Source organism: Lutzomyia longipalpis, chromosome 4, assembly GCF_024334085.1.
Source record: "Lutzomyia longipalpis isolate SR_M1_2022 chromosome 4, ASM2433408v1".
NCBI classification, from domain to species: domain Eukaryota; kingdom Metazoa; phylum Arthropoda; class Insecta; order Diptera; family Psychodidae; genus Lutzomyia; species Lutzomyia longipalpis.
In genome coordinates, this window is record NC_074710.1 from 12,495,381 (window position 1) to 12,518,713 (window position 23,333).

General features: G+C 38.4%; 7 protein-coding genes across 8 annotated transcripts; 4 read left to right on the plus strand and 3 right to left on the minus strand.

Annotated features, from left to right (window-relative positions):
- The first annotated feature begins 236 nt into the window (after positions 1-236).
- Positions 237-1,527, plus strand: LOC129796365 (serine protease 3-like). Its single transcript, XM_055838216.1, has 2 exons — positions 237-330; positions 404-1,527. The coding sequence occupies exons 1-2, from the start codon at positions 262-264 to the stop codon at positions 1,217-1,219; spliced, it is 885 nt and encodes a 294-aa protein (XP_055694191.1). The 5' UTR covers positions 237-261; the 3' UTR covers positions 1,220-1,527.
- Positions 1,528-3,104: 1,577 nt separating this feature from the next.
- On the plus strand, positions 3,105-4,276 carry LOC129796366 (collagenase-like). Its single transcript, XM_055838217.1, has 2 exons — positions 3,105-3,207; positions 3,283-4,276. The coding sequence occupies exons 1-2, from the start codon at positions 3,118-3,120 to the stop codon at positions 4,093-4,095; spliced, it is 903 nt and encodes a 300-aa protein (XP_055694192.1). The 5' UTR covers positions 3,105-3,117; the 3' UTR covers positions 4,096-4,276.
- Positions 4,277-4,722: 446 nt separating this feature from the next.
- Positions 4,723-7,206, plus strand: LOC129796367 (trypsin alpha-3-like). Of its 2 annotated transcripts, XM_055838220.1 has the most exons (4): positions 4,732-4,923; positions 4,991-5,218; positions 6,205-6,249; positions 6,318-7,206. In XM_055838220.1, the coding sequence occupies exon 4, from the start codon at positions 6,368-6,370 to the stop codon at positions 7,073-7,075; it is 708 nt and encodes a 235-aa protein (XP_055694195.1). In that variant the 5' UTR covers positions 4,732-4,923; positions 4,991-5,218; positions 6,205-6,249; positions 6,318-6,367; the 3' UTR covers positions 7,076-7,206. The 2 variants fall into 2 exon arrangements, with proteins under 2 accessions (XP_055694193.1, XP_055694195.1); XM_055838218.1 differs by having other exon boundaries at positions 4,723-4,923; positions 4,991-6,249.
- Positions 7,207-8,318: 1,112 nt separating this feature from the next.
- LOC129794515 (transmembrane protease serine 9-like) lies at positions 8,319-10,963 on the minus strand. The gene is made up of 4 exons (XM_055835268.1): positions 10,508-10,963; positions 10,138-10,436; positions 9,147-9,256; positions 8,319-9,079 (listed from the first exon to the last, which is right to left on the minus strand). Exons 1-4 carry the CDS (start codon positions 10,961-10,963, stop codon positions 8,319-8,321), a joined length of 1,626 nt encoding a protein of 541 aa, XP_055691243.1.
- A 130-nt stretch (positions 10,964-11,093) lies between these two features.
- LOC129796369 (chymotrypsin-1-like) lies at positions 11,094-12,768 on the minus strand. Its single transcript, XM_055838222.1, has 3 exons — positions 12,580-12,768; positions 11,778-12,190; positions 11,094-11,425 (listed from the first exon to the last, which is right to left on the minus strand). The coding sequence occupies exons 1-3, from the start codon at positions 12,638-12,640 to the stop codon at positions 11,120-11,122; spliced, it is 780 nt and encodes a 259-aa protein (XP_055694197.1). The 5' UTR covers positions 12,641-12,768; the 3' UTR covers positions 11,094-11,119.
- A 129-nt stretch (positions 12,769-12,897) lies between these two features.
- Positions 12,898-15,989, minus strand: LOC129794516 (exosome complex component RRP41). Its single transcript, XM_055835269.1, has 4 exons — positions 15,188-15,989; positions 13,513-13,672; positions 13,158-13,438; positions 12,898-13,086 (listed from the first exon to the last, which is right to left on the minus strand). The coding sequence occupies exons 1-4, from the start codon at positions 15,932-15,934 to the stop codon at positions 12,934-12,936; spliced, it is 1,341 nt and encodes a 446-aa protein (XP_055691244.1). The 5' UTR covers positions 15,935-15,989; the 3' UTR covers positions 12,898-12,933.
- On the plus strand, positions 13,763-15,172 carry LOC129796368 (peptide chain release factor 1-like, mitochondrial). The gene is made up of 2 exons (XM_055838221.1): positions 13,763-14,336; positions 14,418-15,172. The coding sequence occupies exons 1-2, from the start codon at positions 13,789-13,791 to the stop codon at positions 15,097-15,099; spliced, it is 1,230 nt and encodes a 409-aa protein (XP_055694196.1). The 5' UTR covers positions 13,763-13,788; the 3' UTR covers positions 15,100-15,172.
- Positions 15,990-23,333: the final 7,344 nt, after the last annotated feature.

Below are 23,333 nucleotides of genomic sequence, written 5' to 3' on the forward strand. Positions count from 1 at the left end.
AAATAAAAAATCTTTCTCTTTACCTAATTTTGGTCTAATTTAGGTCAAAACTTCTCTTCATTTCAACTGTTAATTAATGAGCACAGTGATAGTTAAAATTAATTACTTTCGCGATGCGAAAATTTCTTTATCAATCTCTCAGCATGAGCTACGACTTCCTGGCCAGTTTGTATACTTCACCGAAAAAAGGGATGATTTGTATAAAATAGTAAAATCAGTGAGGTTTAACCACAGTTGGAGAATTTTTGTGAGTGCCCAAGAATGATGTTTCTTCGAGAATTGTTTCTACGAGCTATTGTGTTCTTTGTGTTCATTTCTGTGGCATCAGCAGTAAGTTTTCCCAACACACAAAAAAGCAACAAAAATGTGAAGATATAAACTAAAATTAATAAATTTTTCGTAGGCCATACGAACTGTCTTGGATATTCAAAATGAATTGATGGAGAAGAGCACGTCGCATCCGACTGCGAGGATCATCCAGGGACGATTGGCGCTTGATGGTGAATTTCCCTACATGGTCCGTATAACCATCTACGGAGGGCTTCTTCTACCAATAATTGTGGGATGGTGCGGTGGATCAATTATTGCAAAGGACTGGATCGTTACAGCTGGACATTGCGTAACACAAACAGACCTCTTTACTGACTTCCAAGCATGGTACATTGAAGCTGGGAGTGTAATAGCCAATGAACCACGTCAGGATACATCACTCCTCTTCATTGACGCCTATCCACATCCGGCCTTCAATCCCTCAACACTTCTTAACGACATTGCACTTCTACATTCGGGAGATTTTGTTCTGGATGGAACATATGTGGCTGCAATCCCTCTAATTCCCAATAATCTAAACTTCAATTCGCTAACTGGAACGCTCATGACGGTCTGTGGCTTTGGATTAACGTCAGATAATGGAGAAACTTCCAAGGAGTTGCGTACAACACAAATGCGAATTATTACTTTTGCATCATGCCAAGCAACGTACGTTAACGACACCCTACCATCTACATGCTTTTGCGCAGATAGTACGCAAACACCACGAAATGCCGTTTGTAATGGTGATTCAGGAGGTCCAGTAACAACTCGCAGAGGTAATACTGTGTATCTAATTGGTGTGGTATCTTTTGGATCAGATCAAGGATGTGATACAGCCCCGAATGGATTTACAAATGTCCAATTATTCACGACATGGATCACCAATACTATGAGTGCTAATAGTTAAAAGAGAAAAAAAAATATTTATATCAATTTTTTTTAAAGATGAGAAAAGTGTTGTATGATGCTGTTAAATTTCCTAAAAAAATGGTTCTATATAAAGAATTTTCTACAGCCATGAGCGATCGATTAATAGTCGATTTAAAAATAAATTGTAGGTAGTGAAAGAACTACCCAATCTTTTTTCGATTAAATAATTTTGAATTGTTTTAATTTTTATGGGCTTTCAGACTTAATTATTTTGGTTTTTTTTTTTAATAAAATTGTAATTAATTTATGTAAAAAATTATAGGAAATAAATGGATTTGGGAAACATTTTTTTTCTGTTACTTCCGGCCCCCAGAATAAGGCAAAATGTTCTTCTCTCACAATCTTTTGACTCAAACTATTAGTTTTACATTCAAATGGTTCAAATAGGGGTAAAATCTCGTGCTAACGAATCTTCGCGGCATTTTTCAGAATTCTCGAAAAATTTGAAGCAGTAGTGAAAAAATTTTCTAGTGTTGTAACGGATGCGGCATCCTGAATTAATATACTTTGAGAATGTATCCCAACATTTATGCAATTCACCGGTTAAGCCACGAGAAGATATCAGAGTCCCCAGTCGCCGAAATTTCAAGCTCTTGAACCAGCCGCTGAACCAATTTTCCAAACCGCCGCCGTAAAATAACTTTTTCTCAAGCCACCACCTCCGAGATTCATCAATTCAAGCCGCAGCAGCTGATACACTGCGGCTGAGGGCTCCGTTCCTCAGAGCGGAAATAAGACAATTTTGGGCAAGGGGATGGTTTAACCTCATTTTCAGTGAAGAAAAGTCACTTTTTATTGAACAAAATGTATGAGGAATTCTCGAATCTCGCTCAATCTCGACCGATTCCCGAGAAACACTTTAACTTTTTTTATATTAATAATGTTATTTCGATGATGAGAAGGGATCAATCGAAAGCTAATTAAATGTACTTTCGATTGCAAGTGGAATTGTGCAAACTGATCCCTTATTTTGATCGGAAGAACCTGCTGCCTCACTAAAAGTACTGATTTCTCGGGGTTGGGCATCCCCCTGATTTTGGGCAAAAAATACTAACTTTGAAATTTTCAAAGACGACATTTTGAAAATTAGCCGCCATTTGACGAAATCAAATCGCACTCATTTTCCTTTCTTTATCTGCCCTAAGGAACATTTATGCCCATTTTCAAGTTTCTATTGTAGAATTGCCTGCTGTCGAATAGTTGGAATTTACGTAACTATTTCTCTTGATCCTCTCAGAGCCCCCAGCCGCCAAAATTTCAAGCCGCTTTAATCAGCCGTCGAGGAATTTTTGAAAGAAGGATTTTTTTTCGGAAGATTATTATTTTTTATCTTCCACCGCCTCGGTTTTTATCAATTAACCAATTAACAAGAATGCAAGCATTTTTTTCGTTTCAAAATTAGCTCGAAAATCGCTCTTGAAAATCCTCCAGTTTCCAAAATTACTTGCCATCCCTTTGATTGCTTTGATTTTATTTTTTTCACGATTTAAAAACTTGAATTGGACATGGTAGTCAGCAAAATCTTCCAAGGGTTGAATTTTAAAAAAAATTCCGCTCATTTTCATATTGATAAGACGAAAGAAAGCTCAATACTTCCATGCACCTGTTTTTGTTATCAACACGCGGAAGAACGCTTTTCTTTTTTGTGGAATAGTGAAGTTAAAGTCGGAAAATACCTAATGTCCCATTTTTTGTGGTCCTATCTCTTTTTTTTATATTCTTTACTTTGCGCTTTCCTTGAACTTTTCATTCTTTTGAAAATTTCTTTATCAACAGTTTCAAGTGAAAATTATGTCTTCCTGTGCCATTTCACACAATGGAATTTTCTTTAGGTATTTAAAGACTGAAAATTGGTTTAAATTGTACATTATTTGAATGGTTGTTTTGGAAGCAGCAAGGCCTAACATGAGAAAGCTATTTGTGGTAACTTTTGCAGTTTTGTTGATCACTTCAACTACAGCATCGGTGAGTGTAATAAAGATTTTAAATGTCTTATTTGAGGCTTTAACTGCTTATAAAACATTTTAATAATTTCTGCAGCAACTAAAGTCCATTTGGGAACTTCAACATGTTTCTTCGAACAAACCAACTTCAAGGATCATCAATGGACAACCAGCTGCCGATGGACAATTCCCATACTATGCTGACATAACAATTGTGGGTGTTACCATTCTAATTGGTTACTGTGGTGGTAGCATTATTGCACCAACATGGGTACTTACTGCAGGGCATTGTGCTGTAAAGAGTCGCGTTTTTTCACTTGATGACTTCCTCTTGTGGGTGATCAATGCAGGATCAACAACTGCAAGTGTGGGCAGGCAATCACAAATAGTCACACTATTGGATGCCCATCCACATCCAGATTTCGATGGAACCACACTAGCAAATGATCTTGCACTTCTGAAGACGGGCGCTTTTACATTTAACACTTATGTGAGTGCAGTAACATTGGTGCCATCCGGCTACGGTAGAGATGCATACAATGGACGCTACATTACTGTTTGTGGCTTAGGAAGGACATCAAATGATGGCTCAAGAGCAAACGTATTGATGTACACCAGCGCTTTGCAAGTGATCCTCTACAGTCAGTGCGAGAGTTCATATGAAACGGGTGATCCATCAGATGAACTACCTCCTAACATCTTTTGCGTTCAGGATTCAACGCCACCAGTCAGTGCCATCTGCAATGGTGATTCCGGTGGTCCTGGCGTCCTAGATATAAACAACAATGGCGTATTGTATCAAATTGGAATAGTTTCCTTTGGACACATTGATGGATGTGATACGCATCCACAGGGCTTTACGCACGTTTCTGCATACAGGGCGTGGATTACCTCGGTCTCTGGAGTTTAAAAACCAAACTAAGAAAAGAATGATTTATCCTGTGTTTTTATGGTTTTTATCCTTTTGGTCAACTGAAATATCAAATGCAAATTCTACATAAATATATTTTACATAAAAAATAATTATACTGTGTGCATTGTATTGAAAAGATTATACCGATTGTACGATTAAAATATTCCCAGCAAGTTAATAAGAATATTTTTATAATTCGAATTATTCTTGGGCATTTTCTGCCTCTGAGGAAGATTTTTGGAGGTATAATAAATCACGCGTTCCAAGGATTTTTTGGTTTTCCCGCGGGAAATGGTTGCTATGATTCTCTAACGGAAATTTTAAATTAAAGGATGGTGACTTTGAAAGGTTTAAAATACCCACCACTTGAATCTTTTTTTACGGAATTATTTTTTCTCTAGAAGTTTTGCGAATTTCCATTTTTAATGCTATTCAACGCACTTTTTAAACCCAGGAAATTCAATTTCCATGAATTTCCTTTAAAGAAAATTGGATAAAAAACATTGGGAATATAAGAAAAACTAGTTTATGTAGATTTCCTCCGAGGAATATTCTATGGAAATTCAGCTTATGATTTTTTGCTTAATGGGTATTGTTATACTGTCATAATCATTCGGTATAGGTAAACAAAAATATAAACAATTCCTCAATATTTGAGAAAATCTGCGAAAATCCACAAAGAAAAGGAAGAAAAGTGATAAAATGGAAAAACAATCTTCTTACGTGTATTCTAAACTTGTGAAGGAGCAATTGCAGCTGGCAAAAACACGAAAAGTCCTTGAAGATATGCTAAAGAGCATAAATAATAATCTCAATGCAGCTTTGGTGAGATTTTCAGTGATTTTTTTTGGTGGAAAATTGTTTAGAAAAATAATCCATGTCCTTCTTCAAGGTGGAACAACTCCAATTGGCAGCAACACAGGTGTCCTCAACATCAAGTACATGCGAAGAAAATCGTGAGACCTCACCCGAGCCCCCTGTACCGGGGAAGCTAAATGATCACGTTAAAGAAGTTAAAGACATCATCCACGAGACACTGAACCTGGAGATAGATCAAAGAGGAAGCCAAATGGATGAGGAAGAAGATGAAGAATCCGACTAGAGAGACAACAGGAGCTGGGTGAGAAGAGAGATAAGACTTCTTTTCTTTATTTATTTTGAATTGCCAATGAAAATTGATTTTGTAATGTGAAAATCCATTAAAGTCATCTCAAAGATCACTTCAAGGTGATTTGAACGACAATTACAAGAAAATGGTTGAAGAATTCTTGGGATAGCTGATACAGGATGATTGTACATCAATTGATCCTTTTAAGGACACTTTCACTCAATTTCTGAAATATAATGGTATTTTCTTACGAATTACCAAGATTGAAAATATTTTGACTTCTTTTCAACGTTTACAACATTTTCTAAACATCAAGAAGTTCCTTTTTTTAAAATAATTTTTTTTAATGCTAGAGACCTCATTTGGGCAAATTCTTAATGACTACTTTTCAACTCAGGAGCTTTTTCTTTTTAAATAAAACGATATTTTTGACTTTATTTATAATCAAATCGAATAGGTATTTCAGGTGATAATTGGAAGCTTTCCTTTTATTGGTTCTTATCAGAAATACTACGAGAAGGAAAATTACAAAAATCGTACGTGAGTTTATTTTGGGAAAAACCAATCGAATCATACTTTTTGTTCACTGCCTCCAAATTTGGTTATCATGCTTATCAGGTTTTAGGCTAAGATAGCTAAATCGGGATAGAAATCATCCAATAAAACCCAAAAGTCTCTGATAGCAAGATATTTGTAAGAAGAACGTTAGTAGGAATAATCAGTTTGATAAAGCAGCTGGGAGAGGTTGCTAATCTCCTGGATTTCCAATTAAGTACCTACCTAATTGATTGCCTTGTTTTGGCTGGGCGCGAGAAAGCGCCACCGTTTTTAGATAAAACGCCTTTGATTAGATTTTTTGTCATATGGGCTACCTATATTAAGTATAAAAGACCTACGGGCTTCTATGCAAAATATTCAGTTTGTGAGTTGCAGCTAAAAGATGTACAAGCTAAGTTTGGTTTTTGCTTTCCTTTTCCTGGGCGTCGCCCTCTGTGAAGTTACGGAATTTGGCTTCAATCCCGATGAGGTCGAGCCTGTCTATGGTAAGAAAGTTGTTTTTTAGAAAATCTCCTAGGATTAATAAAAATAATTAAATTGTTTTTCCTTTCAGAGAGTCCTCCAGGACCACGACCATTGGGAGTCTACTTCGAACCCGATGATATGGACGATAACCCAGAATTCCAGAGTCGTGTTGTTGGTGGAACATCCGCCACATCTGCTGCTCAATTCCCATACCAAGCTAGTTTGAGGACTGCTGCTAATGCTCATTTCTGCGGTGCTACAATTATTGGAACACGAACTGTCCTTTCGGCTGCTCACTGCACCGTTGGCCGTGGAGTTGGAGCCGTTCGTGTGGTTGTTGGAACTCACCTTCGTCTCTCTGGTGGCCTCTCTCATGCCGTTAACAGGATTGTGAACCATCCAAGCTACAACGCCAACACCATTGCCTTTGATGTGTCCATCGTTCAGACTACTGCCACCTTCACCTTCAACAACAACGTTCGCCAAATTGGAATTGGCTCTGCTCATGTTGGTGGTGGTGTTACCGCTATTGTGTCTGGATGGGGCCAAACTTCTCATCCTGGAAGTCTTCCCAACGCTCTTCAGTGGGCTCAACTTACAGTCCTCACCAACGCTAACTGCCGCAGCCGTCACACAGCTGGTAACGCCCAATTGGTCTTTGATCACAAAATCTGCACATTCACCCGCGTTGGACAGGGTATCTGCATGGGAGACTCTGGTGGCCCACTTGTGATCGGTAGCAATGTTATTGGAATCCCATCTTGGGTCATTCCATGCGCTCGTGGCTTCCCCGATGTGTACGATCGTGTCTCCAGCCACAGGAACTGGATCATTTCGGTCATGTAAACAACTGCAAACAAAAATGACGACTCTTTCTGACTCCAAGCTACAACAAAACTTGTAGAATTCTTGGCCTGTCTCTTGTGCACCATATAATGATATTATACAAAATAATAAATACTTACATATATTGAGAATCTTGCTCTTGATTTTTATCACCTTCAAAACCCTCCACAAAACACTTGTAAAGGTAATCTGTCTAAATGTCATAGCCATTTTGGTGATCAATCATTTGTTTGATATCGGATTTGCTTTTTTTTTGGGAAAAACACGTAATCTTAAACGTTAATAAAGATGAGTTTCTTAGAACTCCAAAAAAAAAGGTTTTAATTATTATGTTTGGAATTTTAATTTTATTTATCAGTGTTTGCATGGGATGGTCAATTATCAATTAGTCTTAGAAATCAAGGAATTTTTAAATCAATTTTTTAGCATAATAATTTCGAGCTATTGTGTCATATTTCTGAGAGGTTTTCAATCCAATCTTTTGGAAATAAATTCCATGATTATCTGAGAAGATTTTATATACTACATAGTTTGATCATTTCTTAAAGACAAATACAGTAAAACTTGCACAGTAGGATCGTTTTCAATAGGACTTCTCCGCGGTAGGACGGCCGCTAAAAGGGAAAATTTGCTTTCGCAGAGGGGCAATTAGTACTATTGCGAAAGCAGAGTTTAGAATTTAAATTTTTTTCTGTTAAAGTCAGTTGAAATTTGAATGAATGTAAACAGGCGTCAGTATTCGGTCATTTTGTTTTAATCGTTTCTCTAATTACAATTTTCGTTAGAAGAATATTGCAATTATTATCAAGGTAAAAAGTATATAAAGATTTAGAATAGTTTAAAATAATAAAAAAGAATGTGAATTTTCATTAGTTGAATTTATGAAAATTTAAAAGAACAGCAAAATCTCCTAAAAATGGGAAAATTTTTGAGGTTAGAAAGAAGAACACTCCCTTTCAGGAACAATACTTCAGAAGTTAAAGAATATATGTTTCTTCAATTTTGGTATACTATTTTAGTGTCAGGATGTATTCTTTGTGCTATTTGTAGCCAACAAATCTCATAGCCATCTTGAAGAAAATTCAAGAAGGTAGACATCTAGAATTTTATAAAGAAACAAAGTGAAATCAAAGCTGAATAAAAAAAACTGTATTCTGAGTTCAAAAAATTGCTTTATTTAAAGATGTTAAAATTACTATTGTGTAAAAGAACATTTCCTGGATGTTGATGAGCATTGAGTTGTTTACATGACCGAAATGACCCAGTTCCTGTGGCTGGAGACACGATCGTATACATCGGGGAAGCCACGAGCGCAGGCAATAACCCAGGATGGGATACCGACAACGTTGCTTCCAACAACGAGTGGGCCACCAGAGTCTCCCATGCAGATACCCTGTCCGTTGCGTGTGAATGTGCACATCTTGTGGTCAAAGACGAACTGGGCATTGTTGGCGGTGTGACGGTTGCGGCAGTCAGCATTGGTGAGGGTTGTAAGGGCAGCCCATTGGAGATTATTTGGAGCACTGCCTGGGTGAGAAGTCTGACCCCATCCAGAAACAATGGCAGTAACACCACCACCAACATGAGCAGTTCCCATGGCAATCTGTTGGACGTTGTTGTTGAAGGTGAAGGTGGCAGAAGTCTGAACGATGGACACATCAAAGGCAATGGTATTGGCGTTGTAGCTTGGGTGGTTGACAATCCTGTTGACGGCATGGGAAACACCACCAGAGAGACGAAGGTGAGTTCCAACAACCACACGAACGGCACCAGTTCCACGGCCAACGGTACAGTGAGCAGCTGAGAGAACAGTGCGGGTTGCAATGATTGTAGCACCGCAGAAGTGAGCATTAGCAGCAGTCCTCAAGCTAGCCATGTACGGGAATTGAGCAGCAGATGTGGCGGATGTTCCACCAACAACACGTCCTTGGAATCCTGGGTTAGCATCCGTAACGTCGTCATCATCAAAGTAGACTCCCTCTGGCCTGGGTGCAGCAGGGCTCTCTGAAAACACAAAAAGTTTCGAATTGAAGAATTTTCTTTTGTTAAAGCAGATTGTATATGATCTTACCATAGACTGGCTCAACCTCATCGGGATTGAAACCAAACTCCGTGACTTCGCAGAGGGCGACGCCCAAGAAAAGGAAAGCGAAAACCAAACTCAGCTTGTTCATCTTGAATCAGACTTCAAATTAGCTGTGTAAGCAACCTAGCTGATTGAGCTGCCTTTTATACCAAACCACCCATAAACTCCAGTAGCAATTGGTTTATAATCTAATCTTAAAATCATTAGAAGCGTGTTTGGGAAGTACACAAAAACCCTCATTTTTTTCTGCGTATTTTACCTGTTCAAACGTCAATAGGACCATGTTAAATCTTAGCCAGTTCAGGTGATTTGTTTGGTGAGATAGGAGCTGAAAATTCTTAAGTGGCCTTTAATGATCACGATAGAAGCTCTGTACTCCATTGTTGTAGAATTGATAAGATATAAGGCATCGTATAATCCTTATCATTTCTCTTTTTGACTGGTGGACTTTCCCACTGTTTTATTCTTCAGCATGAAATGAACCTTCTTCCTAGTCATGTGAAAATTGTTTGCTTATCGGTGGTTTTTTTTCACTGAAGCCTAGACAAACAACAAAAAGCAGGGAAACTTGGAAGCTTTTTGATGTTTCTTTGATCTTGGAGCTTTTATTCGGCTCTATGGGAAATTTGGATCCTAGAGCTTTCAGAGTATTTTTTTTGAACACAACGATTATTGGAGTTTGATATTAAAATTCTTTTATATTTTTAAAAGAATTTACAATTTGAAAAAATTTAATTTTCTTAAAGTAATTTTTGTAGGAGGCGTTATTTAATTTCGAACCCAATAGTTAACTCTCTATTTAAGAATCCTTTCCCGTGTTTCCTTATCATAAACTAGAAAAGAACTATCCAAGAACTATTGTAGTTTTCACAGTTTTCAGCATACGAAGAATATTAAAAAAAAAAAAAAGATTTTTTATTTAGTTCTTGTCTTTATTAAATTCCTTTATTGTGGCATTCAAAGATGGCTGATTTACAAATCCGTATTAGCGTAGATCCATTCCCTGTGACTGAATACCCTGGCGTAGACATCGGGACGTCCTTGGGCACATCCTGGTGAGACCCAGCTTGGAATTCCAACGACGGCATTTCCAACAATCAATGGTCCACCGGAATCACCGAAGCAGAGCCCCTGACCGGCCATTGTAAACGTGCAGATGGTATTCTCGTGAACCAGTAGCCTCACTGGCAGTGGCTTTCTCTCGCGACACTCCTCATGGGTCAATGTGTACACTTGAAGCCACTGAAGGAAGACCGGAGCTGCTTCATTTCCTTGCTGTTAAAGAAACATCAAAGATTTTTAATTAAATTATATTTAAAAAAAAACTTTTTTTTTCTTGAACTTACGGCAGTTAATCCCCATCCAGATACTGTGGCTGTAACACCTCCACCAACATAGACAGATCCAACACCGATAGCACGGACATTGTCGTTGAAGATGAAAGGTGTTTGAACTTCAACAACAGACACATCATTGGTGAGGAGATTAGCGTTGTAGGCTTCGTGGTTGATGACCTGAGAAGCTTGATGGAGAGTTCCCTGGAGGCGATTAATTGTACCCACGACAACGTGGACATCTGCTGGTTGACGTCCAATAGTGCAGTGAGCAGCCGAAAGAACCCATCGAGTGGAAATGATGCTGCCACCGCAGAAGTGATTGCCATTAGCTGCAATCTGAAGGGAAGCCATATGGGGGAACTGCCCAACGGCTGCAGGTTGACCTCCAACAACGCGCCCCTGGGGTAAACTAGCACCCCGACAGAGGCAGAACACCGCAAGGAGGATCACAGCACTGAACTTCATGGTTACACGGAATAGCACAAAAGTGGCGGGACATACCCCAGGGACACGTCTTATAAAGCTTTCCATTCATGCCAATCTAATCTTATCGCACCCAGAGTCCACATGGATCATTGAGAAAAACACCCATATCTGGGGGAAAAAAGTTTAATTTATTGCTTAGCCTCCCATCATTGTGGTGTGAATCCAGGGGATGTGTGCTGATACTAGGGCGTGGTTGTCTGGGTATCCAATGGCACAGCCGAGATGCCACGAGGAAACAGCTACGATGGCATTGCCAACAAGAATGCTACCACCCAAATTGCCAAGGCATAGACCAAGTCCGGGATTTTCGCGTGCCGTACAGAGGGTGTTATCATGTACAAATGGACGATCTATTTCCGGGACGCGTGATCTGCAATCATCCAAGGAGATCGTCTTCACAAACAGCCATTGCTGATTGTCATTCAACTCGCCATCTGGGTACTGGAAGGAAATATAAAAGAACTTTATTAGTTTAGGTGGCTGAAGCGCCATTTTGAAGACGCCATTTTGTACAAGAAAAACTAAAGGACGCTACTACAAGCGCCATCTTTTATTAAACGTTTTAAAAAGATTTCAATTCAAAATAAACTGGAAAAACTCTCATTTCATAAAATCGTAAAACCTTAACCTGTGGAGGGAAGTGAGGCAGCAGTTTTGAGATTTAGAGATTAGATTTTGAAATTCAATTTATTCAATACCCTACCGATAAGGTGAATGATCGATTGGTACGGTCGTGGTCCTAATCCTTTGCCTTATAACAATAGATTGGAGAATTAAATGATAAAATACTCACGGAAGTGTGTCCCCATGCCGAGAGGACGCCTGTTATACCAGCTGGGAGTGTGTAGTTAGCCATGGCAATGGGGAAGATGTGTGCTGTAACCGGAAATGCTGTCACAGTATGAATGAGAGAGATATCGTACGCCATGGTGTTGGCATTGAAGTAGGGATGATTAGCTATACGCTGACTTTGACGCTCCTCACCACCTTCACTGAGATGTACACTTCCGGCAATTACAATCACACCATCATTGGCACGTCCGAGTGTGCAGTGGGCAGACGTAAGCACCCAAGAAACGGAAACGAGGCTTCCACCGCAGAAGTGTGCATACGTGGGTGTTCGCAGGGAGACAATATGAGGAAATTGCCCTGGGAACGCATCAGAGCCACCAACTATCCTTGAACTGGGGTCATTCAGAGGGGAACCTACAGAATTAAATTTAAAAAATTGCAGTTAAAACAATATGGTGGATGTATGAGAAGGACGCTAAAGATGGCGGGAGAAAAATTTACTTTCCAGAGTTTCAAATTTGATTTTTCTTGTGTTTTTTTAGCCTCGTGTAACGTGTTTTTTCGGTTGTTGAATTACTTCTAATGGGCAGAACGGGCAGAACGTTTAGTATAGAACAGATCAGAGAGGTTTTGTGCATTCTGATTGTTGCACTAGTTGCATTATCTGCTATTTTTCCGAAGATCTTTTTATTTACTGATTCTTTTCAAGGATTCTTTGCTTTATGATCGTACCAAGAATAAATTTTCACACTTTCACCGAACTTGCAAAAAAATCACAAAGGAATTTTAAGAATTTTCCATACCTCTTGCTACGGCCAGGAGCCCCAAAAGTACTCCAATTACCACAAATTTGATCACAGTCATGTCCAGGTTCTTCTTCCGACGTAATCCAAATGTGAATGCTTTTAAAAATAACTTACAACTGCTGTGGCGAATTGAATTTTATACTCCTACAAATCATTTATCTTATCGGGAACTCTCTCGATTTTTTTGTCCTCTTGAGAATTTCCCAAAATATTTCAAACAAACGTCCCACGAGGCTTTCTCCCGTGCGATTCTTGCACCAGATACGGGGTGGGGGTACGCCAACATCTTCACGTTTAATCAAAAAAGATTGGGGATTCAGTGAAGTAATTTATTGACCTAATTTTTCGTGACTACAGTATCGCAAAGATCTTCCTCACGGTTTCTTCGGGGCAGAATGTATCACTCTTCCAACCCAATGCACTTTCCTGTACATTCGTTATCAATTCCTTCAGAAGGTTGTGCTCTCGTGCCACAGGATCATACGTTAGGCCAACAACAGCCAGCTGCAAGACAGAAAATTTTATTTTTATTACGAAAGATTTTCCATGAGGATTTAATGAAAAGGAATTCTTACTTTGAACTGTATTTGCTGGACGAAGTTATTGATGTTCTCTGATGTAAAGTTAAGCATGTACTTTGTGAATGCCACCCAATCTTCCCTATCTATGCACTTCTGCATCTCAAAGAGGAATCGTTGGTCCGTCATGAGAGGATATTCGTTGTATTCACTGTCAGAATAATGCCAGGATGGCTTGAAGCAATCCCGCGAATGTTCCGGAACTTTTGTTTCCTCTTCCTCAAGCGCCTTCAGAGCTTCATCCAATGTCTTTTTTGTCATGCGAACAGTTTTCATGACTGCAAAAAGAAAAAAATATAATTTTCTTTAATTTTCCTTAAATTCTTAAAGATTTTTCCGATTTTTCTCATACACTTTGGCACTACAACGGGTTTCTTTTTCCGTTTTGGAATCTTTCTCTTCGTTTCCTTTGGGGTATTCTTAGTTTCTGCTGGCTCCTCCTTTACCCCAATCTCTTGCTGACTTTTTGACTTGTTTGACACTTTTGATTTTCCCATTTTCTTGGATTTTCTTTACTTTTCTTGAAATCACAACAATTTTTCACGTACCGCGTGTAATTGGAATAAAAAATGTAAACAAACATTCCAGTACTTTCCACTTTCCACAAATATATTCCATTCGTTCCACCATGCTGAAAAATCTGCGGCACCTTTTTCCGGCGAGAAAATTCAATTTCCTGGCTAGTTTGCAGCAAGATTACTCAATTGTGCAGTACCCTCATCTCAGGAGGAGTCACACCGTTAATAAGAATAGCGATGACACGGAACTGTGGAACAGTGAATCCTTTGGAAAGTACCTGGAAGAGATTCGGAAGGAATTCGATGAAGAGTGTCAGAAAAAGGATTCGTCCAATGCATCCCGATGGCGACACCTCTCCCAAATGTGTGCCGTGATAGAGCGCAGGGAAACACTACTGGAAAACTTGGAAACTCTGAGGAAAATCGCCAGGGATGAGAAAGATGAAGAATTCAAGGAATTAGCGGAAGAAGAGGAAGCTGAACTGAAGGAGACACTTCGGGAAATTCACAGTGATCTCTTGGAGGCTATTGTGGCAGGGAATGAGGGTGATGATTATAAATCGTTCATCCTGGAAGTGACTGCTGGCGTTGGAGGGAAGGAAGCGATGCTCTTTGCCAGGGATTTGTACACAATGTACACGAATTACTGCAATTTCAGGTGAGCTTCTTGGTCCAGCAGTATGTTTCCTCTATCAAATCAAGCAAATTTTAATAGCTTCTTTTAAAAATTCAATTCCAGAGGCTGGTTTACGGAAGTTCTCGAGGAGGATCATATGGAAATTGGAGGAATTAGGCATGCTAGTCTCTGTATCACCGGGCAAGATGCTTTTCAAACACTAAAGCGCGAGGGGGGAGTACATCGTGTTCAGAGAATCCCTGTAACAGAAAAATCCGGTCGGGTTCACACAAGCACCGTCACCGTGGCCATAATCCCTCGACCCGATGACATATCCATTGTCCTCAATAGTAGTGATTTGCGAATTGAAACGAAACGCGCAACAGGAGCTGGTGGCCAGCACGTCAATACGACTGACAGTGCCGTCCGGATTACACATCTCCCAACGGGAGTATCCGTGGAATGTCAGACGGATAGGAGTCAGATTAAGAATCGCGAGCTGGCAATGAAGAAGCTCCAGGCACGACTCTATGAAGCAGAGATTGAAGCCCAAATTGCATCAACTGTGAGCACGAGGAAGAGTCAAGTAGGCACAAGTATGCGCAACGAAAAGATCCGGACGTATAATTTTAACCAGGATCGTGTGACGGATCACAGAATAGAGGACGGCACGGTGCACAATCTCAAAGGTATTCTGGAAGGTAGGGAAATTCTTGATGATTTCATTGGAAATATCAGGGTGAAAAGCAAAGAGAAGCAAGTAAAGGAATTCCTGAGTAGCCTCAGAGAGAATCCAAAAAAGTAATAAAGTTTCTACTCTTTCTTAGGAAATAAACAGAATAATTTCTTTAAAAAAATACTTTAATATCCTTAAGAAGTATTTAAATTTGTTATTTAGTAATTGTCCCCCAATCTCCAGCTGATCCAACCTTCAGTACATGCTCCCGAACAGCCTGATCGAGAATTTTCTTCACTTCCCGACAACCTTCTAGTGCATGCTCCAGAACTTTGGACAGATCATCTAAATGGAATCTCTGTGACATTTCCATGAAAGCAATCTTTCCTGATGACGGCAGGGATGCCACAGTGAGTGTAGCACCACCACTGACTTCCTCAATGTATGAAATATCCATCATGGGAACTTTTCCATTGGCCAAAGATGCTGTGCATGCACACACGTACTCCCGCAGACCAATCCCAGCATCAATGAGGGCAAGAGTTGCTGCATTGATGGCAGCACAGTAGTTACCCCCATCCGCCTGGAGAACCTCGATGAAGATGTCAATTTGGGAGCGTGGATACAATTCCAGCTTAATGGCAGCACTCAATGCCTGTTGGATGTGCATTCCCATCTCCAGGGACTTCCTATCCCCGTGTGGATGACGTTTCCTCTCACCAGTGGAGAATGTTGCCATGCTGTATTGACAATTTATCACAACTTCCTCGACATTCATGCGCTTCGACGACGCTTGGTGGGGCCCATAAACTGCTGCGAGGACTTTGGTGTTTCCCTGCTCCAAGTATGCACTTCCATCGGGTTGACTGAACACACCTAATCTACACTGGATCCTCCGCAACTCATGTGCACGCCTCCCATCCAACCTGAGACCCTGGTCAGAGAGCAAATTCTGTCCCGACATCCTGACCTGATAATTCAACTTAACCTAACTTCTCATCAACACTGCCGGTGAGTTCAGCTTTTTATATTAGGTTGTCCAATATTTACACGGATTTCTAACCTAAGACATTCATTTTCCCCAAAAAGCGCCCCCCTTCATGTAGCCCCCATATAAATATCATGTATTTTTGACTACTTTTTGAATTTGGCGCTCTAAATGTAGTTCCAAAAGCCACCACTACTATTTTTGGGATTGTTGGCTAAGGAGAAAATGAGATGGATGACGTCACTGATACTATTTCACTCGCACGGAATGTTTTTCGCAATTTTCTCGCGTTTTCCGCCGAATTTTCATGGGAAATTGTGTTTATTTTGCTTAGACGGCCATTCCGCGTCGATTGGCATCGCCAGTTCAAAACTATCAAAATTGGCGCCAGAAAAAGTGGTGCAAATTCCGGAAAAAAATCCGGGGAGTTGCGACCCCAAATTTTTACTGCAAATACCTGGAGCCCCACAGAGCATCCACAGCGATTTTGGCGCCCCAAAAATGAGTTTTTCCATTAAAAATTAATTTAAAAAAATTTTTCCTCACATGTTCCACACAAAATGCGCATATAGTGGTAAATTCCACACGTTCCATACGCACACCACAAAACGTAGAGCGAGACGATGGTATTTTTCACATAATGCCATCTCGTTTTCAAATATCTCGTTTTCCAAGATGAGAAGATCTTCCAATGGAAAATTTTAATTCAAATATTGATAATAATTGGAAGTTTGATTTTTGTGAAAACCGTGGTGAAAAACAAGATGGCGCAAAATGTTTCCCGCCAATATAATAACGAAGAAAAAAAAACGATTCCCACAAAAAAATATTTTTTAGACGCGAAAAATAGAATGGATTAATAAATCTGAATATTAATGTATTTAATTGTTAATCGAAAGCCATTTACTCTGGTTTACAAAAAAAGTCCCAACTCAGGAGGGTCAAAAGACAAAAAGTTTTAAATTGTGAAGAAGCTTTTTCGGCGTTAATAAAATATTTATACAAAATTTAAATTTAGGGATATATTATATTTTCCAACTTATATAAACTTTACATTTTCTTTTCGAATTTTGGATTAAAAATAATTATTTTATCAATCCACCTTGATTACTTGATAAGATTTTCAGAAATGAATGTACAAAGAACACGCTGAAATCCCCTAAAGGATGCGGGGGAGCAAGGAAATTGTATATATTTCAATATTAATGCAAAATAGGGAAGGGAAAATCCTTTGGCGATTTTCCCTCCTCTGAAATCGATCGAGAGTGAGAGTGAGAGAAAGTGAAAATTTTCTCTGGTCCATGTGTGTGAGCGTCCATGTAACTTTAAATCGTTCATCTTGCTCAGGCAGAATTTTCCTTTCTCTACGTTGCTGGTGGTGTGACTGGGTGGGGGTGGTCGAAACGATGAGAAGATGATGGAAAATTTGCAAGGGTTGTCGATTATTTTCCAACAAGACACATACAAAACGAGGAGTTTCGAATAAAAAAACACACATTGAATGCTTTTCTTTCTCTGGCCTCTGGTCCTTAAGAGGTTCTTCTTTTTTTTCCTTCTTAAGTATATGCACCAAGTCTCCTCACAGCTTTTCCTGTATTTATTTTTCTATCCCAATTTTCCTCAATCACACTCCATCGAGCATAAAAATATCTCATGCGGCCCACCTCCTTTTCACAGGACGCTCGGACAGCGCAGGAAAATGCTTTGCCAAAATCCTTTCGCTTTTTCTTTTTTTTCTTCTTGTGTGAATTTTTTTCCTTCTTCCGGAAGGTATTTTTTGAGATTTTTTTTCTCTAAAGACTATTTTGTAAGCCCTGAAGACTGAAGGAGTTAATTACTTACGCCCACAACGACGGGAATTTCTTTTTTTTTCAAAAGCGAGTTTATTTTACATCATTTTGCAATTTCCGTTGCTTTTTTGCTCAAGAAAAAATAATTATGAAGAACGTTATAAAAAGAAATGTAGAAAGAGCGAAAATAGGCCAAAAATTTTTATGCTGAAACGCAAAAATTCCTAAAGAATAAGGGCAAAATTCTGTAGGTAAATAAACTAATTTTTCAATTAGTTCATAGGGACTAGATTGATTCTAAGGTTAAAGTTTTTTTTCAAATAGTTTGAAAAGAAAAATAAAATATTTTATTTTTTTTTATTATTTTGCAAGAATAATAGAATGTAAGAAAAATAAATTAAAAATTAATCACTGAAAAAAAAAATTATTGGTATCGTTGGTAAAATTTTCGAAGACACTGATTAGAGAAAGAAAACTCCAAAATTACATAAAATGTTAAATTCATATAATTATTTCAAAAATATTTTTTCTGAATTTTTATCTTTAATGTTTCGTTTAAAAATCTTCTTGAAATTGTTAACAAAATTCCTCAATTTTTCACATTTCATTGAATCATCCCTAAGTTGTTGATTTTACTATTATTTAAGCAACAAAGTATGTAAAATCCGATCATAACTCACATAAAAATTGGTAAACTGTTTAAAAAAAAAAGACAGGTAAATATCAATTTTCTTTAAAACACTACAACTATTTTTATCAGTGTAGTCCTGAAACTTTTCGAAGCGATTTTTTGTGATCTTTTTTGCTCAACGAAATGTACCGCAAATTTTTATTTGCCAAGAAAAAAAAACACTGTAAAGAGTCGAAATTGTGCAGAAATGTGTTCTTGGTTTAGCTTCAAATAAAATCCTTTGGAGACAATTTTCTTTGGGATTTGTGATAGATTTTATAAGTATGATGAAAAGCTTAATGAGTTCAACATACGGCTAGTGAAAGTGCGTGAAATCATGTCTGACTTGCAAAATTATTATTGGAAAATTTTTTGTGTAAGTTTTTATTATTTATTTTGCGGGATTTTGTGTTAAAATTTACCTCTAATCGTGAAATTTATGCAAAAAAAAAAACTTTTCAATGTTTCCACCCAAAAATTCCAGGGAATAATTATGAAATTTTCGCGGAGTTTGTCTTCAAAATCGTCTAAGAAAGTTAATTTTTATCCCAAAGTTTCTAAATTTCGCGTAAGAAGTTCTTTAAACTCTTTCGTTAACCCTTTCGCGTCCATGCGAAACAGAAACATGTGCTCTTTTTATCACAATATTTACCCTGCAAATGCCTGCGATGGACATTTCTCATGCAAAATATCTTTTTTGGCTTCTTTTGCGTGAATTTCATACATTTCCAACTTGAAAAAACAATTAACCTTCGCGTCCATTGGGTCATACGTAGGCCCAAACATGAAACATTTTATTTTCCCAAATTTTCTTTAATTTATCTGTTTTTCCAACTTAAGAATGCGTTAAATTTATGTAAATTAGACCAAAGAAGACGTTCTGATCTGACTGAGATATGTTTTTTGGGAACGCATTCATAGATTAACCCCTTCGCGTTTTTTGGGTCATACATTGACTCAAAAATGAAACATTTTATTTCCCCAATTTTTTATGAAATCAATTGTTTTTCCTAGTAAGAAATACATGAAATTGACGTAGAAAAAATCGAAGAAGGCATTTTGCCTGAAAAATGCCTTCTGAGTTCGTTTATAGAATAAATATCGAGATAAAAGAGCGCACGTTTCAATGTTTCGAAAGGGTTAACCAAAATTATTTAAATTTTGCAAAAATATAAACTTTTTATTCCCCTTTTATGCACATAAAGTCAACAAAGAAAATTTTCCGAGTGTACTAATTATAGCTAGAATAGGCAGATGAGGGTCAAAATTTTCTTAAACATATTTTCCTCTCGATGTATAAGGAAATTTTGACTTTCTTAACGTCCAACTATTAGGTAAAATAGGTAGGTGTTCTTATGTGACCACACCCAATTTGCCTACACAATGAAATATCTAATTTAAAACAGAACTTTAATGCTTTTGAACATAAGTTGAAAGTTTGCAGCATAAATTAGTAGAATATTCACCTAAATGTATTTTTTTAATTAATTCAACAAAATATTGTTTTTTTTCTAGAAACGTTCTAAATTCTCTTTTGCAAGTTATTTGTGATTTAAAAAAATAAGAAAAAATCTCTATTTTTAGTGAATAGTCCATACATAAAATGAATTTTTATGTGAAGAAAATCTGTAAATTAGTTTGACTCCCCTATAAGTTGGTGCGTGTATGATTATTCCACTATATAACTATAAAATTCTACCCACTCAATTCTCATCAAAAGGAGGACCAGAATTATCTAAAAGCTGTGTGTGAGCTCACACAGAGAATTATCCTCAAAATGGGAAGAAGGCATCCACCACCCCCCTTCATATACTCTCTGAACACTGAAATTTAATCACATTCATTTCCCAATGACTTGAACGTTGGTTTTCGCATTTGGTGGGCACACACAGTGCTGTGCCGGGGGATGTTTTTGGAGGTGGGTGGGTAGGGCGTATAGGGCGAAATTGCGTAAATGTGTGTTTGTATAGTTTAAAACTTTAAATTTAAGATGAAAACCCCATTGAGAGGCTCTTCGCTTGCCCCCCATCCCGCACTTTGTCCGCACATGCCGGATAGAAGAGAAATATGTATGTAGATATATGTTATTCCTGGGGCTTCAAACTCATGCTGTATGTAGAGATATTTCGGTTGCTATACATACGGCTGCTGTGCGATAGATACCCAACCCCATCCCCCTTTTGTACTTTTTGGTATGGTAAGTTTTGGACGGTATGTTGGAATGAGATGGGGTGTGCTGTGGGGGTGGAGGGTGGCTGATGAAATTGTACACTACTATTGGATTGGCTGGTGCTCAGAAAAGCCATCCCCCTTCCATGTGAAAGTGTTTTCAGTTTTAGTCGTTTTGGAAATTCCCCCTTGTACACATACACCCCTCCCCCCCCTTTGGCCACCCCCTACACGCCGTTTTTGAGACATACACCATGAGCAGCACACATATTCCACTCCTTATATGGCCCTTGGCCACCCACTTGCGCTGCTGCCCATAGCTTGCCTACGCACATTTCTCTTCGTATGCTTGTACACCAACCACCCCCATCCTTGTCCGCTCTTCATCCCCTCTGTGCCCGGGTTCTAAGCGGCATGTGTATACGCGTGTGTGTGAGTGTGTGTGTATGTAAAACAGCATATAGTTTAACATAAAATCATATATTTTCACATGTATGGCCCAAGGGGGGTGAGGGTTGAACTGATGGGGGTGGTGGGCGCTGTTGATGGTGGAATGAGTGGACAAGGAACGGTGGGACAAGTGAAGTGGTGCTGGGACGCAAGAGGGGATCTCCTTAGCATATAGACCAGGGTTGATATTGGGTCTGTGCGAGGCCAGCAGCAGCACACAGCATCTCCGTATAACATACAACCACCACCCCCACATTGGCCAGGAGAGTCCGTTGTGCCAAAAACGTTGACGAGGGGCTGTGCGGGTGGGTGAGGTGTGTACATCAAGGGGGAAGAGGTGTGGGTGACTTATATGAATAATATAGGAAGGAGGATGTGAAAGAGAGCGAGAGTGTTAAAGTGCGTGGTGCGAGGGGGGAGAACGAGCTCGATTCAACCAAACACCACCCCCGGAGTGGACCTGCTTTCGAGATATCGCAAAAGTCGTGTGTTTGTACAAAATAGGGGTGTGGGTGGTTTTTCTGTGTAACGGGGAGAATGGGGTGGTGGTGGCTGCTGTAGCCTATGCTTGGCAATAGGTGGAAGCGAGACCGGGGTACCCCGGGAAGCGACGAATGGTAGAGAAAGTGGATGGTGTGCAAGAGTAAAGGGCGCACACAGCATCTCGGAGGCAACATGGGGGTGGTGGTAGGGGTGCGTATTTTCACTCTATGGGTGTACCATACCCCCAACTCCCCTTGAGAGCGCCTCACAGTTGTGCTCCCTCTCTGGCACACACTTGGGCAAAGGAAAAAAAGGGGGAATTTGTGCTGGGAAGCATTGAAATCCATTACGTTTATACGGAACATGCGAAAATGTAGAAGTTTGGACTTACAGCGACGCAAGGAGAGAAATTTAAATTACGTCCGCGCGGCGCAGTGGACATAAAACAGGGACGAATTCAGAACACTTTAAAGTGGATGTATTTGAATGCTTTCGGGCGTCTCAAGGCGTCCCTATTGCCATTTTAAAGGTGATACACACACTTCAACCCCATCGCTAATTTTCACTTTTACTGAAATTTTATTTTTTCATTGGTTTTAATTTCTATTTTTATATTATGTTTGAATTATATATTTAGTCGGTTAGATCCGACGATTAAATTTTCCTTAAACTGGAATCAGTAAAGCTTGATAAGAAATGAAATGGATAAATTTTATAATAATTCCAATTTAGGAACTATATAATTCATAATTACTATAGTAGACCTAAACAGTCTAATTAAAAAAAATCAAAATTTTCTCTTAAGTGTTCATTTTAAAGTTTTTTTTTTTCAAATCTCTTCTTTGATTTTCTTGGTCGATAATTGCTATTCTTATTAAGTTACTAACCTAGATATGTCCAAGAATTATTTAAAATTTTCTCAAAGTCTGACTTCAAAAAAGTTCAAAGTACAGGTTAAAGGTAATCTGTGACTTAACTCCTGGTTCATTCCTAAATGAAGAATGTTCTTAGTCCTTACAGGATCATTGAGACCTGTAAATTTAGTCAGTTTCGTGATATACACAATATTCTGTCTTTTTAGAGTTATTAGAGAATTTTTTATTTGTAGTTAATTTTTGTACAAAAAAATTGATCGCAATATATTTTACGGTCATGAATATCTAACTGAACATACAAGTTGCACAATCCTATCTTAGTACCTATAAAAATTTTTTTCTTCTATTTTTCTAAAATAATTGTTAAAATTTTTGAAAATAAAATTTTAATCCTTAATATTTTACTATATCCAATAATTTAATATTTTCAAGTCTTGTTTAAAAATTAGATAAATCATTCTTTTTAAATTATTAATCAAGAATAAATTCTTATTTGAAAGTCTTTATCTGATTTGCATTTCTTTTAAAAATCTAAAGCTTCTATAGTACAGCAATATCTAAAATTTTATTTTTTGATTTTTTTTCGTACCTAATGCATCCTAATTTTTATCTTCTTCTTCTCAAATATTTTTTTAAATTATTTTTAAAAATTTCTCAACTTCACAACTTTTTGATCATCTATTTAATATTCGATTTCTTAATACAAGAAAGGTTATTAAAATTGTAAAACTTCTTTAAATAATTTTTTTAAAGAAAAAAATCTTTCCGTGAGTTGATTCGTCTCTGCTTCCACGCGAATTTCCATTTTCATGTTAGTCCAGCAGCAGCAGAGGAGCGCCAGTCTCTTAACTGGTGTGTGCGGGTGGAAGCGGCACGATTGAGGGGAGGATGCGTGCGGGCGAGAGGGTAGGCTTGGTCGTTCAATATACACAGCCCTA

Coding starts and splice junctions, on each gene's coding strand:
- LOC129796365 (XM_055838216.1), top strand. CDS start 262: ATGATGTTTCTTCGAGAATTGTTTCTACGAGCTATTGTGTTCTTTGTG. Junction 331..403: donor TCATTTCTGTGGCATCAGCA/GTAAGTTTTCCC, acceptor AATTTTTCGTAG/GCCATACGAACTGTCTTGGA.
- LOC129796366 (XM_055838217.1), top strand. CDS start 3,118: ATGGTTGTTTTGGAAGCAGCAAGGCCTAACATGAGAAAGCTATTTGTG. Junction 3,208..3,282: donor TCACTTCAACTACAGCATCG/GTGAGTGTAATA, acceptor TAATTTCTGCAG/CAACTAAAGTCCATTTGGGA.
- LOC129796367 (XM_055838218.1), top strand. CDS start 6,147: ATGTACAAGCTAAGTTTGGTTTTTGCTTTCCTTTTCCTGGGCGTCGCC. Junction 6,250..6,317: donor TGAGGTCGAGCCTGTCTATG/GTAAGAAAGTTG, acceptor TTTTCCTTTCAG/AGAGTCCTCCAGGACCACGA.
- LOC129794515 (XM_055835268.1), bottom strand. CDS start 10,963: ATGAAGTTCAGTGCTGTGATCCTCCTTGCGGTGTTCTGCCTCTGTCGG. Junction 10,437..10,507: donor CTGGATGGGGATTAACTGCC/GTAAGTTCAAGA, acceptor TTTCTTTAACAG/CAAGGAAATGAAGCAGCTCC. Junction 9,080..9,146: donor TGAGGTTGAGCCAGTCTATG/GTAAGATCATAT, acceptor TTGTGTTTTCAG/AGAGCCCTGCTGCACCCAGG.
- LOC129796369 (XM_055838222.1), bottom strand. CDS start 12,640: ATGACTGTGATCAAATTTGTGGTAATTGGAGTACTTTTGGGGCTCCTG. Junction 12,191..12,579: donor GCTCCTGGCCGTAGCAAGAG/GTATGGAAAATT, acceptor TTAATTCTGTAG/GTTCCCCTCTGAATGACCCC. Junction 11,426..11,777: donor CGGCATGGGGACACACTTCC/GTGAGTATTTTA, acceptor ATTTCCTTCCAG/TACCCAGATGGCGAGTTGAA.
- LOC129796368 (XM_055838221.1), top strand. CDS start 13,789: ATGCTGAAAAATCTGCGGCACCTTTTTCCGGCGAGAAAATTCAATTTC. Junction 14,337..14,417: donor ACGAATTACTGCAATTTCAG/GTGAGCTTCTTG, acceptor ATTCAATTCCAG/AGGCTGGTTTACGGAAGTTC.
- LOC129794516 (XM_055835269.1), bottom strand. CDS start 15,934: ATGTCGGGACAGAATTTGCTCTCTGACCAGGGTCTCAGGTTGGATGGG. Junction 13,439..13,512: donor ACCCGTTGTAGTGCCAAAGT/GTATGAGAAAAA, acceptor TTCTTTTTGCAG/TCATGAAAACTGTTCGCATG. Junction 13,087..13,157: donor TCCAGCAAATACAGTTCAAA/GTAAGAATTCCT, acceptor TCTGTCTTGCAG/CTGGCTGTTGTTGGCCTAAC.